This window comes from Macrosteles quadrilineatus, unplaced genomic scaffold, assembly GCF_028750875.1.
Source record: "Macrosteles quadrilineatus isolate MER2022 unplaced genomic scaffold, UCM_ALF_1.0 Scaffold_188__1_contigs__length_204418, whole genome shotgun sequence".
Lineage (NCBI taxonomy): Eukaryota > Metazoa > Arthropoda > Insecta > Hemiptera > Cicadellidae > Macrosteles > Macrosteles quadrilineatus.
The window spans coordinates 94,080-110,621 of NW_026542781.1; the positions used below are offsets into that span (position 1 = coordinate 94,080).

Consider the following 16,542-nt stretch of genomic DNA (forward strand, 5'->3'; position numbering starts at 1 on the left):
ACGAATATTTGTTGTCAAATGCAACTGAAGGCAAGTGAGCGCAGCGAACGAGCTCCAACCTAAAGGCGAGTGAGCGTAGCAAACGAACTTAAACCAGGACGTGATTGAGCCATGCGAACGAGCTCATCTTGAAAATGAATGAGCAACGAGCATTTGACATAAAACCACATTAGGACAGGACGACGTCTGTCGGGCCAGCTAGTTGATTGTATGTTATAATAAAAAAATCAATCATTCCATAGACATATGATAGTTAGCTGCTCTACAGAGGCGTGACGTCACACTAGCTTAGTTGGTTTTCTTTTCTTGTTAGTTCAGTTGGGTTTACTTTTACATAGCTGATTGTGTTATCCATCGTAGAAATTTGAGAAAATGGGATTTATGTAAACGTTCATTACATTTTTCAGTTCTTAACGATCTAGTATAATTCCATGGTCATATATTTACCATTTAGAATCAATTACTTACGCCATCTAAACCTTGTAGCTAGTGTTGAAAATTCCATTTTAGGGCTGTTCACTACCTGAGTGAAATGTCTCGACATGAAGGTACGAATTATGTAGTACTAAGGCTATACAGATCTAATACGAAATAACGCATAATAATAGTGATCTAGATATTTTTACCCCTTTTATTGCCTCATAATGACTAATCTTACAATTTTCGACTAGGAAATAATGATCAAGTAGGTCTAAGTTATTTATTGTTCTAAGTTAGCCTACTTAGTGAATCATAATTTTGTAGATTATCTTTAAGTTATTTAGAGAAAGTCATAAAAAAATTAGATAACTTAGGCCTAGCTGAAAATGATTTTACTCTTGAACGATGTCTTAATACTTATCACAAACAACATCTAAAATAGGTAGGCTAGTAATATTTTATTCAGTAGGCCTACCCTATTTATTTAGTATAGTTAGGCCTAAGTTACCTATGTGCCTCCAAACGAATTTTTAATTTTGATATCTTACTTTATAGTTTTTTATTTCCTAAATCCAAGCCTATGTTATTTTTTTCACCGCTGATGAATGTTTTCTCAAGATACTCCATAAAAATATACAACATTAGGCCTATAATACACAAGGTAGGATGGATGACATTTTCAAGTGGAATTAACTGTGGGTTAACTAAGCCTACAGCTGACTCTTTTCAAACACACGACAAGCAATGGGAAGTAACAACATTTGAACTTTATTAACTCACTCTGATTCTGTCGTTGGCAATAGGCTAGGCCTAGTGACGTCATTAACTTACGTCACTACAACTACTTACTTACTTGAATCCACATCCTACACTCATCTCCATTCATACTTGGCTTAAAATACCTACATAGTATGGTCGCCATTTCATAAGAAAGTATAAAGTATAAAGAATTCTTGAATACTTGTATTCTTGATCCTTGACTGGCAATTTCAGATAGATCGCGTCATGTCTTTAAAAATGTAAAGACTTGATTTATTACTAGAAGGAACACAAAACAAAAATACTCATTGTCATATTGTGCTAGGCCTACTTAGTCTGTTACGCCTGTCACAAGTTCAGGTTAAGTGAAGAGAGTAACATGGTTGATGAGAAGAATAACATAGTTGATTAAACATAATATAACATCATTGACTACAAACATTTCAAGAGATTCTTTACTGTAGTCAATAATGTTTTCTATGAAAGTAATTTCGTCACATTATAATGGAGAAACTTAGATGGACTGGTGGACTAATTAAGTTACATTTAGTTCTTAAGTTACATTTAGTTCTTAAGTTATTTAGGCATGTCAGGGTGGTAGGTATTGCTTTAGGTCCATGTGAATTCGTGACTGTAAGTTAAGTCCTTTGAAGGTAGGTTGGATTAGGTAAGTTAAAGTTTAGGTTATAATGCATCGAGTTGTTAGTTTATGTCACCTGCAAACTGTTTTTGTAAAATTAAAATTTTTACAAAAACAGGATTTTAATTTTACCAAATACAGTCTGACATAAACTTAACCTAAACTTTAACTTCGGCTACCTAATCTAACCTACCTTCAAAAGACTTAATGCAGTCACGAATCCGCATAAAGCATGGCCAACCACCTTGACATTCGTTTGCTAACGTTCTAGAGGGTTGGTTTGGTTAGGTTATGTTAGAATAGCACTTAATTTTAGTAGGTAGGTACCTATGTAATTTCTAAATGGGGAAATATAAATTATTAATTTAAAAAAATAGGCTGCTGGTAACAATAATAAATAACATTAAATGTGTTAACTTATTAGTCTTAGAAAGTGAAAAAGTGTATAACATAATCAGGTGATTTTCAAATTTCAGAATCAGAGTTTGCTAATTAAGTTGTCACTTCCATTTGCTTGACTATGATTGAAAACAATCAGCTGTTGGCTTACTGGCTTACTTCACCGTTCATCCACAGTTCTTTGTTCATTCCACTTGTAAATGTCATCTGTCCTACCTTTTAGCGAATTTCCCTAGGGAAGCAGCTAATTACCGTAGGTGGCATGATAAGACCTTGGCCCGGGACCGATTTAGGTACTTTTTCATTTTGATGTCCCCACTGGCCAAAATCACCATTCGTTCAAATTTGTATAGGCCTATATATTTATATATATATATATATATATATATAGATATATGTAGTGAGACCGGGGACACTTGATACAGTTTTTTAACTTTTATTTTTAGATTTGTTATTATTTCTCTTTTAAATACTTCCAACCAAGCTTGAATTAACACTTCCTTTATCACTTAAAATTTATTTAAACATATAAAAGTAACATTTTATTAAAAAAAATACAATTTTAATGGCAGTTTGTATCAAGTCTCCCCAGCCAGAGTTGGGAGACTTGATACGGCATACATAACAAAACCTAAGTGGGTTACTACTGACAAAGTCCTTCAAACTTGTCTTAAAAATATAATACCCCCGCCGCAGCAAACCTGCAGACTAAGGGAATTTCCATTTGACTGATTGGATTTACACTGAAATGTCTACTTAAAAATATAACATTTATTCCCGATTTAAATAGAAGTACCTGGGGACCGAGCTTTGCTCGGGGAATTAAATAGAATTAGTTTAACCCTTCAACTGGCACAGCGACTATAATAGTCGCGGTAGTCAGTGTCTGTAGTGGCAGCGACTATAATAGTTGCATTTTGCAAGGTTATTTTAAATTGCATATAAACAGTTAAAAACGATCGCTAACTTACATAAATTGTATACCAATCGAAAGATGAGGTTCTAAACTTTCATTTTATTACATAAATAACCTTTATAACACTGATGGATCAATATAACTTAGTGATAAAGTGGAAGACAATTTCGCGCGAAGTCAGTTTCTCTATATAAGCATCACAAAACTACCGAAAATGGATATTTTCAACAAATAATAGCAAGGGGTATTTTTAGTCTACGGAACAGCGGGTGGTACCACTGCATCCGGCAGTTCATTTTCTATATCCAGATATATAAATTATATCGATATCTTTATAAATAACTCATATAGAAAAATAATACCTCAGCCACCTTTTTACGTGTATTTGAACTGGCAGCGCGACTATTATAGTCGCGGTAGTAATTCACATATGTTTCAACGAAATTTATAACTTTTGTTATAATGACATATACCATCTGATAGCCCATGAAATTCTGTGCATAGTGGACTTTTGTTGCCGTATGTTGCACAACCTGTACCAACGTCATCACTTGTTGTTTACGTGCAATTTATCTTCTTCACCTGTTCACAAGGTTATGGGAATTTCACCGTTTTTTAGTTTTTAGCGAATTTCCCATATAGGGAATAAGCTATTACCGTAGGTCTCATGGTAAGACCTAGACCCGGGACCGATTTACTTTTTCGTTTTGAGGTCCCCAGAGGCCAAAAACACCATCCGTTCAAATTCATATATATATATATATATATATTTATATATATATATATACCTATATATTTATATATGTGTCCGTTAGCGCGATAACTCGAGCAAAATTGATCCGATTTTGATGAAATTTGGTACAAACGTGTAAACCTACATTAATTCGAACGAGTTCGCGAACCAGCATAATCGGACCATGGGATCAGGGGTTTATGGGGGGTTTTATGGGGTAAAAATGGGTTTTTCTCGTTTTTGACCCTAAAAACTTTAAATTTCTAAATTTCTCTCTAGACCATTTTGAAGAGCTTAAAAAAACAAATAATTTAGTATATTGAAGTGTTTTTGAATGTTCATTGACTACGGAGAAAATTAAAAAAATTGTAAATTTAAAATTCCCATGTTATTCTTATGGAGAATAAATAAACTGTTCTAGTTTGCTTGTTTATGGATATATTTTAATCAAATTTGGCAATTTGGTTTATTTCATACTAAGCTATCAATATTTCAATTGAAAAAACACACCTCAACATCTTCCCCGTAGCAGCAAACCTAACTACTCACTAAAATAATGTTATTTAAATAGGAAATAAATCTGAAAATTTATAGGGAATATTTTAGTAGAAATCAAGCCGGGTAAATGGAAATTCGCTTAGTATGCAGGTTTGCTGCGACGGGGGTATTTTGGCCATAACTCAGCCAAAAAAAGTTATAAATTGAATGTTTTTACTTTTTTATGAACAGAAATAAATTGCTAACATTTTGTATATCTTGGATTTCATATAACAAATTTTCTGCATTTGCAGCACAGTTTTGCTTTCAAATTTTCAAATTTGAAAAAAACAATTTTTTTTGTTTTTTTCTCTTTGTTTCAAAAATTATTCTTCCAACTACTTGCAGTTTTACCATTTTCAGATTCTTCACTATTTTACGAACAATTCAAGTATATGGTTCATATGGTTTACTTTATTAGTTCAATTTATATGAATTTTCAAAAATATGTCTGCAAAATCACTAAAATGGCCTTGCCACTACAGACTTTTCTATGTGCCAGTTGGAGGGTTAACAAGTACTTAGGTTTGCTGCATCAGGGAGGGTAAAACTGTTTTTTTTTTGTAAAATGTTAATAGTAAGAAATAAAAACATTTTCCAAATTTGATCAAAATATGTTCATAAACAAGCAAACTACAACAGTTTACTCATTCTCCATAAGAATAACATGGGAATTTTAAATTTACAATTTTTTTGAATTTTCTCCGTAACCATTAGGCGCATAATAACGCTTCAATATACTAAATTATTTGTTTGTTTAAGCTCTACAAAATGGTTTGGAAATAAATTGCTAAATTTTATGTTTTTTGGGTCAAAAATGGGAAAAACCTATTTTTACCCCATAAAACCCCCCGTAAACACCCGTTCCCATGGTCCGATCATGCTGGATCGCGAATTCGTTCGAATAAACGTAGGTTTACACGTTTGTACCAAATTTCATCTAAATCGGATCATTTTTGCTCGAGTTATCGTGCTAACGGACATATATATATAAAAATATATAAATATATATATATAAATATATGAATTTGAACGGATGGTGTTTTTGGCCTCTAGGGACCTCAAAACGAAAAAAAAAATCGGTCCCGCGTCCAGGTCTTACCATGAGTACTACGGTAATAGCTTATTCCCTATATGGGAAATTCGCTAAAACAAGGTTTATACACAATACAAAGTCCATAAATTATTCTTTTAATTGTATAAAACATGGTTAGGCCTACTACTCAATACAAAGTCCTTAAAAATTTTCTTAAAATATGAAGCATGTTAACCTATCATTTTTCTGTTGAAATTATGGCTGTGATAATTTTGTTTTTGTTTGCTCATCATCAAAATTGCTGATTGTCTTCTACTTCAGGCCATTTGAATTTACTTCTTCAATATGGCAAGCAAACTTTACCCTCCACTCATCGATAGAGACTTAATTTTCAATTACTCCTACAAATCGACAAACACTTTTCTTTGCTTTGTAGGCAACAACCACCCAATCTCCAACTTTTAGGCCTTTAGTCTTCGTCCTCGGTGAAGAAAACCCAAATTTAACTCCCATAAGAAATACATGGAAGCAAAATTCATTAACGAGTAAGCCAAATGGGATAACAAATAAATGTAGGCCCTATGCCGATGCTTATTGTAAAATCTGTGCATTCATTTTGCATTCATACATTCAATTTGAGACCTCAATCATGAAAATTGGTCGGGTAGAAGAGCTAAACGAACTCGGCAAAGAAAAACCAATCCCATAAGAAATACATGGGGAGCAAATTTCGTTTACATATAAGCAGAGTGGGATTATAGGTAAATATATGCCGATGCTTGATGGCAAATCTGTGCGTGCATAACTTCAATTTGAGACCTCAATCATGAAAATCGGTCGGGTAGAAAAGCCAAACGAACTCGGAAAAGAAAAACCAAGTTTTTTAAATATTTAAGACTAGCTGTACCCGCGGGCTTCGCCCCGTTTAACTTCATAAGTAGGCTATTCGCATGGCTCATTCACGTCCTGGTTGAAGTTCGTTCGCTACGCTCACTCACCTTTAGGTTGGAGCTCGTTCGCTGCGCTCACTTGCCTTCAGGTTAGCTCGTTCGCTACGCTAACTCACCTCAAGGTTGAAGTTCGTTCGCTACGCTCACTCACCTTTTGGTTGGAAATTAGCTGTTGTCATAAATAAAAAAAGAAATTAATAGTGCTGCACCCTTTTGGTAATCCTTGTAACTTTTATGCTGTTGAACATCATAGAACAGAACCAACTTGTTTAATTGAGACAGCTGTTAAGATTCATTAATTCCTTTTAAATATGAAAAATCATAAGATTAACATGGGGAACTACAGAGCCACTGGGGCGGAGCCCGAAAGGGTTTTTGAGATAAGAATATGCTTTAATGTTAATCGGGAATGTGAGCTATCAGCATGCCAAATTTCAGCCCAATCCGTCCAGTAGTTTATGCGTGATTGAGCAACACACACACAAACATACACACAAACATACACACAAACATACACACAAACTCACAAACTTTCAGATTTATAATATTAGTAAGATAAGATAATATTAGTAAGATGACATTAACATATGGTTTGACAGCTCCATTTAAGTAATGTTAAATAATGTTTACATTCAGGCTAGTGACATCATTATTTTAAATATTATCCTTACCCTCTCTGTTTTAACATTCGTGCAGTATTTAAATAAATGTTTAAACCAGCTGTGTGGAATTGTGAAATCAAAATTCATTTGACCGTTAGTTCTGCTTGTTTACATTTTTAAACTTTGTAGGTTTGTTCTTTGTTACCATGGATACTATCAATCAATATTTACTTTTAAATCTCTCACCTAAAATTCTTGAAAACCCACGGGGCAGACCCCTAGGACAATATCGAAGCGGGAATAGTTCTATATGTATCATCAGAACTGTTGTAGCTTCATTTGTGTGCAATTTGAGCCCAGTCGGTTCAGTAATTTTTGAGATGATCTCATACAAACACACACACAGAAACCACCTCTTCTTTATAATAGTATAGATATATAGATAGATAAATCTATCTAGGCTATCTATATATGTATATAAATTTGAACGAATAGTGTTTTTTGCCTCTGCGGACATCAAAATGAAAAAGTAAATCGGTCCTGGACCTAGGTCTTACCATGCCACCAATAGCTACAATAGCTACTTCCCTATAGGGAAATTCTCTAAAAACCAAACAACTTAAACGTTTTGTCAAGAAATGTAGTAAAATTATGTACATTTTTTAAAAAAAGGCAATAACATTATAAACTAAATTTTTCATGGATAATGATCATTACTTTAAATCTTTAAGACTTTTATAAATCTTACAACATTACAACTTTTATATTTTTTTCAAAAAAAGTTTTGTTATTCAGACTTGTAGGTATATTATTTTTCATACACATAAAACCTAGAAAAAGAAAGTAGATGTAGGTATTCAACTACCTAAATATATATATAGTTATAAAGGCAAATATAAATAAATAAATATTTTATAGTGTTTTGTATAAAATGCTGCTGCACCTTTTCCATGTAGCGATCAAATCGTTTATTTCGCTATGACGAAATGTTTCAAAAACGAGCTAAATGTAAATGGAGACACACTATCGATCTTTTCCCCGAACAAGACCCGGAACCGAGCAGGGAGAAGGGAGGTAAAAATCTGCAAATTTTCAATCCGAACATTTCCCCGAACAAGACCAAGACCAGACAAGTTCTACCGAGCGCGGTAAAAGGGAGTTTAGAGAGAGACGGTGAGCGTGTGTGAGTGAGAGCGTGTAGGCGGTAATAATAAAACAGTAATAAAACATGAAATAACATGTTACAGAATGATAGTTTTGATTGCCTTTAACAATTTTTATGTTTATATTAATTTTGAAAGAATTAAAGTATAACATCAATTACTTAATTCAAGTTAAACATCATGGTATCATTGATTTAACGGTTTCAACTTGTAAAATACATTTTCAACCTTGACAAAACACACAACAAAATTACAACATAAATGTCCATAATATAACGGCAAAATATTACCCAACATTTATTTTTTTTAGCAATTAAAGAGTTTAATTGCCATATTAAATTAGAACTATCAACGCTAGCGCAGGCGGCCGCTTGGTGCGGCGCTCGCGACGATGTACGGGGCAAAAATATACCGTGACACAATATCGTACATCACTCCGTACATCGGACCGATCTTTTCTTTGATCTTTCGCCAAAAAACCGCCTCCAGAGCGCTCGTCTCCCTGCTCGGCCTGATGTCTGGTTCGCCGTCTGGATCAGTGTACGGACCCGTGACACACTATCGAACATGCTCCCTTCGACCTCCCTTCTCCCTGCTCGGGGAAAAGATCGAGTGTGTCACCGTCTTAATGTCCCAAACCTCAAATCTAGTAAGTACATCTATGCTCAAGAAACAGTTTACAAACTAAAAATGTACAAATTTACAACTAATATGATTCAAAGTGATAAAGTCACAGTCAAACCCGCGATATTCGTTAAAGGTCGATTCACACATATCAGTTCAATCACAGTTCCGTTACAGTCCAGTCTCAGTTGCATCCGCAATTTCTCAGTCAATTGTCCGTCAGTTGTTTTCAGTCAGTCATCCGTTTCTAAAATTTACAGTAATTTACAGTGAAAATTTTTAAGTTATAAACCTATATTTTATCAAATATTGAGTCAAATATTTATCATTGTCCATCTTGTTGATTGTTACAAACAGTTCTCAAAATGTAAACACAACCATTTAAATAACAATAACACTATTTTCTAACCTCAAACAGTTCCGTCAGGTGTTTGAACAATCAAAAAATATCGTCGGAAAGAAATCTGAAATTGACTGACGGATGCCAGCAGAGTGACTGACGGGACTGCAACGGATGAGTGTAGATAGCGCTATAGAAAATCCATTAAAGAAAATTTTTGTTAACTGTGACGTGCCTGAAGTGACTGGACTGCAACGTGTCGTAACTGATGTGTGTGAATCAACCTTAATGGTAAACAATCAATAAAGTTCTCAAAAACCGGCTAAAAATAGTGTTGAAGTTTCTAAAAGTAATTTCACATTTCAGTCAAAAAATAATAAATAATATCCAAACTAAACATTTACAAATTTACAGCTTATAATCACGATGTAAACTAATACCTACCTAAAGTAAAATCACACCAAAACTAGACTTCTTAGTTGTTGGTCAACAGAGATTGAGGTTAGTTAGTCAGACAAATATTCTCAAAAAGTAACAGCTGATAACTTAAATACCACAATGCACAGAATTTCATGAACTTTCGAATGAGATACATTATCATATGGATAATTATATATTTCAGTGAATAAAATGTGTTTTACGACTGCTACTATTATAGTCGCTCTGCCACTTCACGAACACGTAAAAACTGATTGATTTGTTTTTGTTGTTGTGAGATCATGTAAAGTTAGCGATAGTTCTATCAAATTATTTTTGCACCATAATTTAGGAAATTTATTTCTTATTGCAGTGGTACCACCTGTTTTTTTTTTGGACAAAGATATCCCTTGTTATGATTTTTTGAAACTACCGTGTTTGGCAGTTTTGTGACGCGTACATGGTGCAACTGACTTTGCTCACAATTTTTGTTTAATTTAGTGCTCAATTACAGTGATCCCTTTGCGAGATGAAGTTCGTCCATGTAACAAAGTGCAAATTTAGAATCCTATCTTTCTAACGGTATAAAAATTATTCTATTTTACAACCGTGACTAAGCATTTATTTTGGAGTTAACCAAAACCTTGCATAACGCTACTTAGTGACTGCCACTACAGAAACCACCTACCGTGACTTTATTCGCGCTGCCAGTTGGAGGATTAAAGATTAAAGCTGTCACCTCTTCCACCATTTTTTTATCGCAATCAAAAAACTAACTCTAGAACATTATTAACGATGAATTTTTTTCAATACAAGTTAAGATAAATTATTGATACCTATTTTATTTTTCAATCCGATACATCAATATTAACGAATTGAAATATAGGCCTACAGCTGACAACTACAATACATAAAATACCCCCGCCGCAGCAAACCTGCAGACTAAGCGAATTTCCATTAGCCTGATTGGATTTACACTAAAATGTCTCCTTAAAAATATAACATTTATTTCCTATTTAAATAGAATTAGTTTAACAAGTAATTAAGTTTGCTGCATCAGGGAGGTTAAAATTTTTTTTTTTTTGTAAAATGTTAATAGTTGGTAAGAAATAAAAACATTTTCCAAATTTGATCAAAATATGTTCATAAACAAGCAAACTACAACAGTAGGCCTATATTTATTCTCCATAAGAATAACATGGGAATTTTAAATTTACATTTTTTTTTAATTTTCTCCGTAACCATTAGGCGCATAATAACGCTTCAACATACTAAATTATTTGTTTGTTTAAGGTCTACAAAATGGTTTGGAAAGAAATTGCTAAATTTTAAGTTTTTAGGGTCAAAAATGGGAAAACCAATTTTTACCCCATAAAACCCCCCATAGTCCAATCATACTGGTTCGCGAACTCATTCGAATAAACGTAGGTTTACACGTTTGTAACAAATTTCATCAAAATCGGACGATTTTTGCTGGAGTTATCGCGCTAAGGGACACATATACAGGGTTAGTAAAAAGTGTGGAGACCCCCTGTTATTTTTTTAACGGCCCATACTAGAAAAACTAAACTCGGCACACCATTATGGCATGTTATGAAGTACTTTTTGGGCATAACCGCCACTTGGTGTTCATCCCCAAAATGGGGGATTTTGGGGGAAACTAAAAAATTTCAAACACAAAGACCCATCGAGTGACCCCTCATTTTGAAGGTCCTGGTAAAAGAAAACCAACAACGCAAACTAGAGGTCTCTATCTCAGTTCAGTACAAAATGGCAGCCAATTCAATAGAAAATTGCAAGTTATTTCCGATTTTAAAGATTTTAATCACCTTCCACTTTATACTGGATTGAGATAGAAACCTCTATACTCTGTCTGAATTTAATGTGCGGTTGAAGGACAAATTTGTTTTCCCCTGTTTTCTCCCTGGCCCCTGCCACCACCACATAATAGCCTACAGCTGATTCATACTGTTCATAATTTTACAACAGGAACAGGTGTCACTTTGTTTACATTTTAGTAGTAAACAACATTGTGATTATTATGATGATATTTTGTGCAGTTTAATATTATTCAGTTTGGGTTTAATTGATTAATGTTAATTAGAAATAGCCAAAACAGTGCAAAACTTAACGGGGGAAGGAAACAAATGCATTGCAGCACATAATATGGACTCTGAAGATTGTAATATAGAAAATATATCAAAAGATTATTGTAATGGATAATGCCAGCTACCATTCGAAACGACTTAACAAAATTCCAAGTTCAAAATCAAGAAAGGCAAGCATTGTGAAGTGGCTATCAGATAACGGTATTGAACACAATCCAGTCCACACAGTAGCAGAACTCCTTACCACCGTGCGGCAGCACAGGCAAGATTTTCCTCCACAGTACGAACTGGATGAACTTGCGTTGCAGATGGGTCTGAGGTTGTTTGCCTACCCCCTACCATTGTCAATACAATCCCATAGAGCTAATTTGGGCTCAAGTGAAAGGGGAGGTAGCGCAATAACACGTCTTTCAAAATAAAGGATGTCAGGAACCTTCTTGAAAATGCCATGAACCATATAACAGTAGAAGACTGGAAGCAATGCGTAATTCATGCTGAAAATATCCCGGAAGAAGATTTTTTTAAAGAAGGACTGCGTGACGAAATTATGGAACCATTCATTATAAATCTGCAGGATGACACTGACTCTGATGGCTTAAGCGAAGATCTACTTTCCAGTTATGAGAGATAATGATGTAATGGAACGTCTCCAGTACTTTGTTAACGTTCACATTACATCTAACTGTTGTTAAATTTACATCATTGTGTTCATTTTGTGGTTTAATATATGTTTTAAAAATAAAATTATATTTATATATTTTTACGAGTTTTGTTTTCTATTTGGTGTGTACTCAGGCATATTGGGCTTTTATTATTAGGGATTTTAAATATTTATACAATTAGTAAACAATGAAAAAATGCAAAAGCTTAAATATAGCTGTTTCATACAAATGGTTTAATTTTTGTGTATCTTTAAACATAACTCGTTCATTCAAATAGTATGATCAATTTGTTATGTTAGTTTATCCTCAGTCAAAGAAAATTATAGTAAATAATGTATGGTACAATAAAACAAGTTTAATGAAATGACTCCATTGTTCATCATGACCTAATAGGTAGATATTAAAGTCAAAGTACTCTGATGTTGTACAATGATTATTCAGGCATAAACAGGAACACTCAATGGTTTTCATCCTGATCTGACCTTAGGGCTCCGCTAGAGACCTTGACAAAGTTCCCATTACCGACGGCATTAAAATAATAACTAAATAAGAAGTGAAGAATCGCTTTAGAATTGTGAAACCAGTTCACCACGATATTAACTAATTTAATAATGTATAGTTACATTACCTGAACTGAAATTGTATTTAAAACAATCCATCAAAAGCATAAAGCATAAATGTTAGTCCAAGATTATCTATATTACAACAAAACTTCTAGTGAAATTAAAATTAATACGTAGATTATTTATGAATAAATCTTCTTGTTTTATTATGTGTGTAGTTCAATCATTATAAACAAATGCTTCCTAAAAACCTGTCTGCAATATGAAACAGATGATTGTTACGGGTATTTTAGCGTAGAAAAGGGTAAATGAGAGGGAGATTTACCATAATAGGGAAATCATATGTTGAATTCCAACCACACAACTATTTTAGACAGGCTATAGTTTGCGTTGTTAGTTTTCTTTTACCAGGACCTTCAAAATGAGGGGTCACTTGATGGGGCTTATCATTAAAAACTTTTGAGTTTCCCCCAAAATCCCCCATTTTGGGTTTGGTAAGCAAGTGGCTATTAGGCTTAAAAAGTACTTCATTACATGCCAAAAAGGTGTGTGGAGTTTAGTTTTCCTAGTGTGAGCCGCTACAAAATTTACAGGGGGTCTCCAGACTTGGAAAGCTGCAAGTTAAATTCAACTTCTGAGAATTTCAATTGGCTGCAATTTTTTACTGGATTGAGATAAAGACCTCTAGTTTGCGTTTTTGGTTTTCTTTTACCAGGACCTTCAAAATGAGGGGTCACTCAATACGTCTTTGTATTTGAAATTTTTGAGTTTCCCCAAAAATCCCCCATTTTGGATTTTACACCAACACATGTGTTGGATTTTACATTTTTGGCATGTACACCAAGTGACGGTTATGCCCAAAAAGTACTTCATAACATGCCATAAAGGTGTGCCGAGTTTAGTTTTTCTAGTATGGGCCGTTAAAAAAATAAAAGGGGGTCTCCACACTTTTTCCTAACCCTGTATATATATATATATAGCCTATATATGAATTTGAACGGATGGTGTTTTTGGTCTCTAGGGACCTCAAAGTAAAACGGTCCCGGGTCCAGGTCTGTTTGGTTAAAAGTATTCCTTTATCTGTGTATAATCATATGATCATATTATGTTATTATTGTTATTGTTTACATTTGAAGTTGTACACAGATTGAGTTCAGTAATAAAGATACTTTTGTCTATTAAACATGGCGCAGTCAAGAATAATAAAGTAAATAAGAGAATTCAAAAAGAAAAGAAAGATCAAAATGGATTTTAATAAACCTGAAGAGTTGAATGTTGTTAATGGTAATATTGCCACCAATTATAAGAAGTTTAAAGAAGAAATATTAATATACTTTGAAGCAACTGAAACAGACAAAAAGTCAAACAAAGTACAAGTTGCAAGATCGAAGAACCTTTTAGGGGCTGAAGCTTTTAAAGCTTTACAACACACTGAAGAGAGATGCAGAAAATGAGGATGAAACAGTCTTAAGTATCTTAAACACGCTGGAAAAACACTGTATTCCTAAAAAGAATGAGACTATGGCAATACATCGTTTCTTAACTCGTAAACAGAGAGATGAGGAAAGTTTTGATAAATATTTGATTGATTTAAAGTCACTTGTAAGCCCTTGCGAATTTAAAGATCAAGAAGATAAACTCCTACGGTCCCAAATCATATCTGGAATTTCCTCTGCGAGCGTTAAAGAACGCCTTCTAAGAGACAATGTTCCTCTAGAAAAAGTAATTGATTACTGCAGATGCGTAGAAACAGCAGAAGAAAACAGAAGCAATTAATGAAAAATGATCAGCCAACCTATATTGATGACGTTACTATTAACAAGACTCAAAAACCACAGACGAATAAGCAAAATTACAGCCAAGCTACAAATGGTTATTCCTCAATGATCAGGCCTAGAGCTTATGATAATGAGGGTGTAAGATGTTCAAGATGTGGATATTTTCACAAAGGCCAACCTTGCCCTGCACAAAATAAAGTATGCTTAAAATGTCTAAAACCCAATCACTTTGCTAAAGTATGCAAGACAAAAATTTTCAATGGCCATGAATTAGAATCTACTGCTCGAATTGATGAAACACAGTCAGAGTGGAAGCTTAACGATGAAGTGGGGGCTATAGTCAATGTTAACAGGATCAAAGCAAGTCACTGGACAGTAACATTAAATATAAATGCAAAGAAGATCGTATTTAAGATTAACACTGGTGCAGATGTTAATATTCTTTCCACCAAACATCTTGATAGCTTATCTCTACCTAAGTGCTTTGAGGTTCAACCATCAACAACCAAGCTTGAGGCTTTTTGTGGGTTCAAGATAATCACAGTGGGGGAAGTAACCCTGCCAGTTACAGTGGCTTCTAAATTGTACAACATCACATTTATTGTGGTTGATTCTGAAAAGGCGACACCAATAATAGGACTTAATTCATCTATTGCAATGGGCCTCATCAAGAGAATATCTATTGATGCAGTAAGCAAAATACCCGACGTACAAACGCTGGTTGAAGAGAATAAAGATGTATTTGTAAACCAAGGTTGTTTTCCTGAAGTACTGAAACTGAAACTTAAGGAAGGGGCTGTTCCAAGAATACCTAACAAATTAATGGACCGTCTTAAGCAGAAGCTGGATTCTTTGGTATCAAGAAACATAATTACAATGGATCAGTACATAAAATCTACAAATGAAGACGAATCCTTATACAAAGTTATGCAGTTTTATCAAGAAGGATGGCCCAGCAAAGTTTCGCCGAATAACCATGAACTAATGCATTATTTTAGAATACGAAATGACCTAACAGTTCAAGATGGACTAGTGTATTTTAACGAAAGGTTGATAGTGCCACCATCTATGCGAAGATATACTTTACAGACACTCCATGAAACTCACTTGGGATTCAACAAGTTAAACAAGAAAGCTCAAGAACTTGTTTACTGGCCTGGATTAGTTTCAGATTTGAAAAATCTTATTGACAGCTGTGCTACTTGCGCTAAGTTTATGCGAGCAAAATTGAAAGAGCCACTTCAACCTCATGAAGTTTTTGACATGCCTTTTTACAAGGTAGCAGCAGACATAGCCGATTTCGACGATCAAAGTTATTTAGTGTTAATAGATTATTACTCAAGATGGATTGAAGTTGAGCGTATTCGAGATAAAAAAGCAACTACTGTCATTACGGCATTGAAGCCAATTTTTGCTCGTTTTGGAATACCAAGTATTTTTGTAAGTGACAATGTCCCATTTAACTCTCAAGAATTCATTGACTTCAGTAAATTGTGGAAGTTTGAAGTAAAGTTTACTAGTCCCCATTATCCTCGCAGTAATGGACTCGCGGAAAAAGCAGTAGGCATAGTTAAGTCAATGTTGCAAAAGTCAAAGCATGAGAAAACAGACTTCAGTTTATATCTTCTAAATTATCGGTCATCTCCAGTTGCGAATCTGAGGTATTCTCCTTCGCAACTACTTCAAAGTAGAGTTCTGAACACTAAGTTACCTGTAATACCATCAAAACTTAAACCACGGATTATTGATGATAAAGAAGTGACAAGCAAACTTGGCCAGGGTATGCAGTATAATAAAACAGCACTAAATAAAGCCAGTGTTTTCATGAAGGGACAAAAAGTATTAATCAGGAATGTTTCCAACCTTCAGTGGGAAGAAGGTATAATAGTTGATGT

The 16,542-nt window shown here is 34.1% G+C and overlaps 1 protein-coding gene across 2 annotated transcripts in view; it reads left to right on the top strand.

Moving 5' to 3' along the window:
* The first annotated feature begins 291 nt into the window (after nt 1-291).
* LOC128982205 (E3 ubiquitin-protein ligase KCMF1-like) overlaps nt 292-16,542 on the top strand; it is an 83,266-nt gene continuing 67,015 nt past the window's right edge. Inside the window, exon 1 of one of the 2 annotated variants that reach the window (XM_054401268.1) lies at nt 292-548. In XM_054401268.1, coding sequence (XP_054257243.1) covers nt 533-548 — 16 coding nt within the window. In that variant the 5' untranslated portion in view covers nt 292-532. The remainder of the gene's footprint in view (nt 549-16,542) is intronic. The other variant, XM_054401267.1, reaches the window with a different exon arrangement.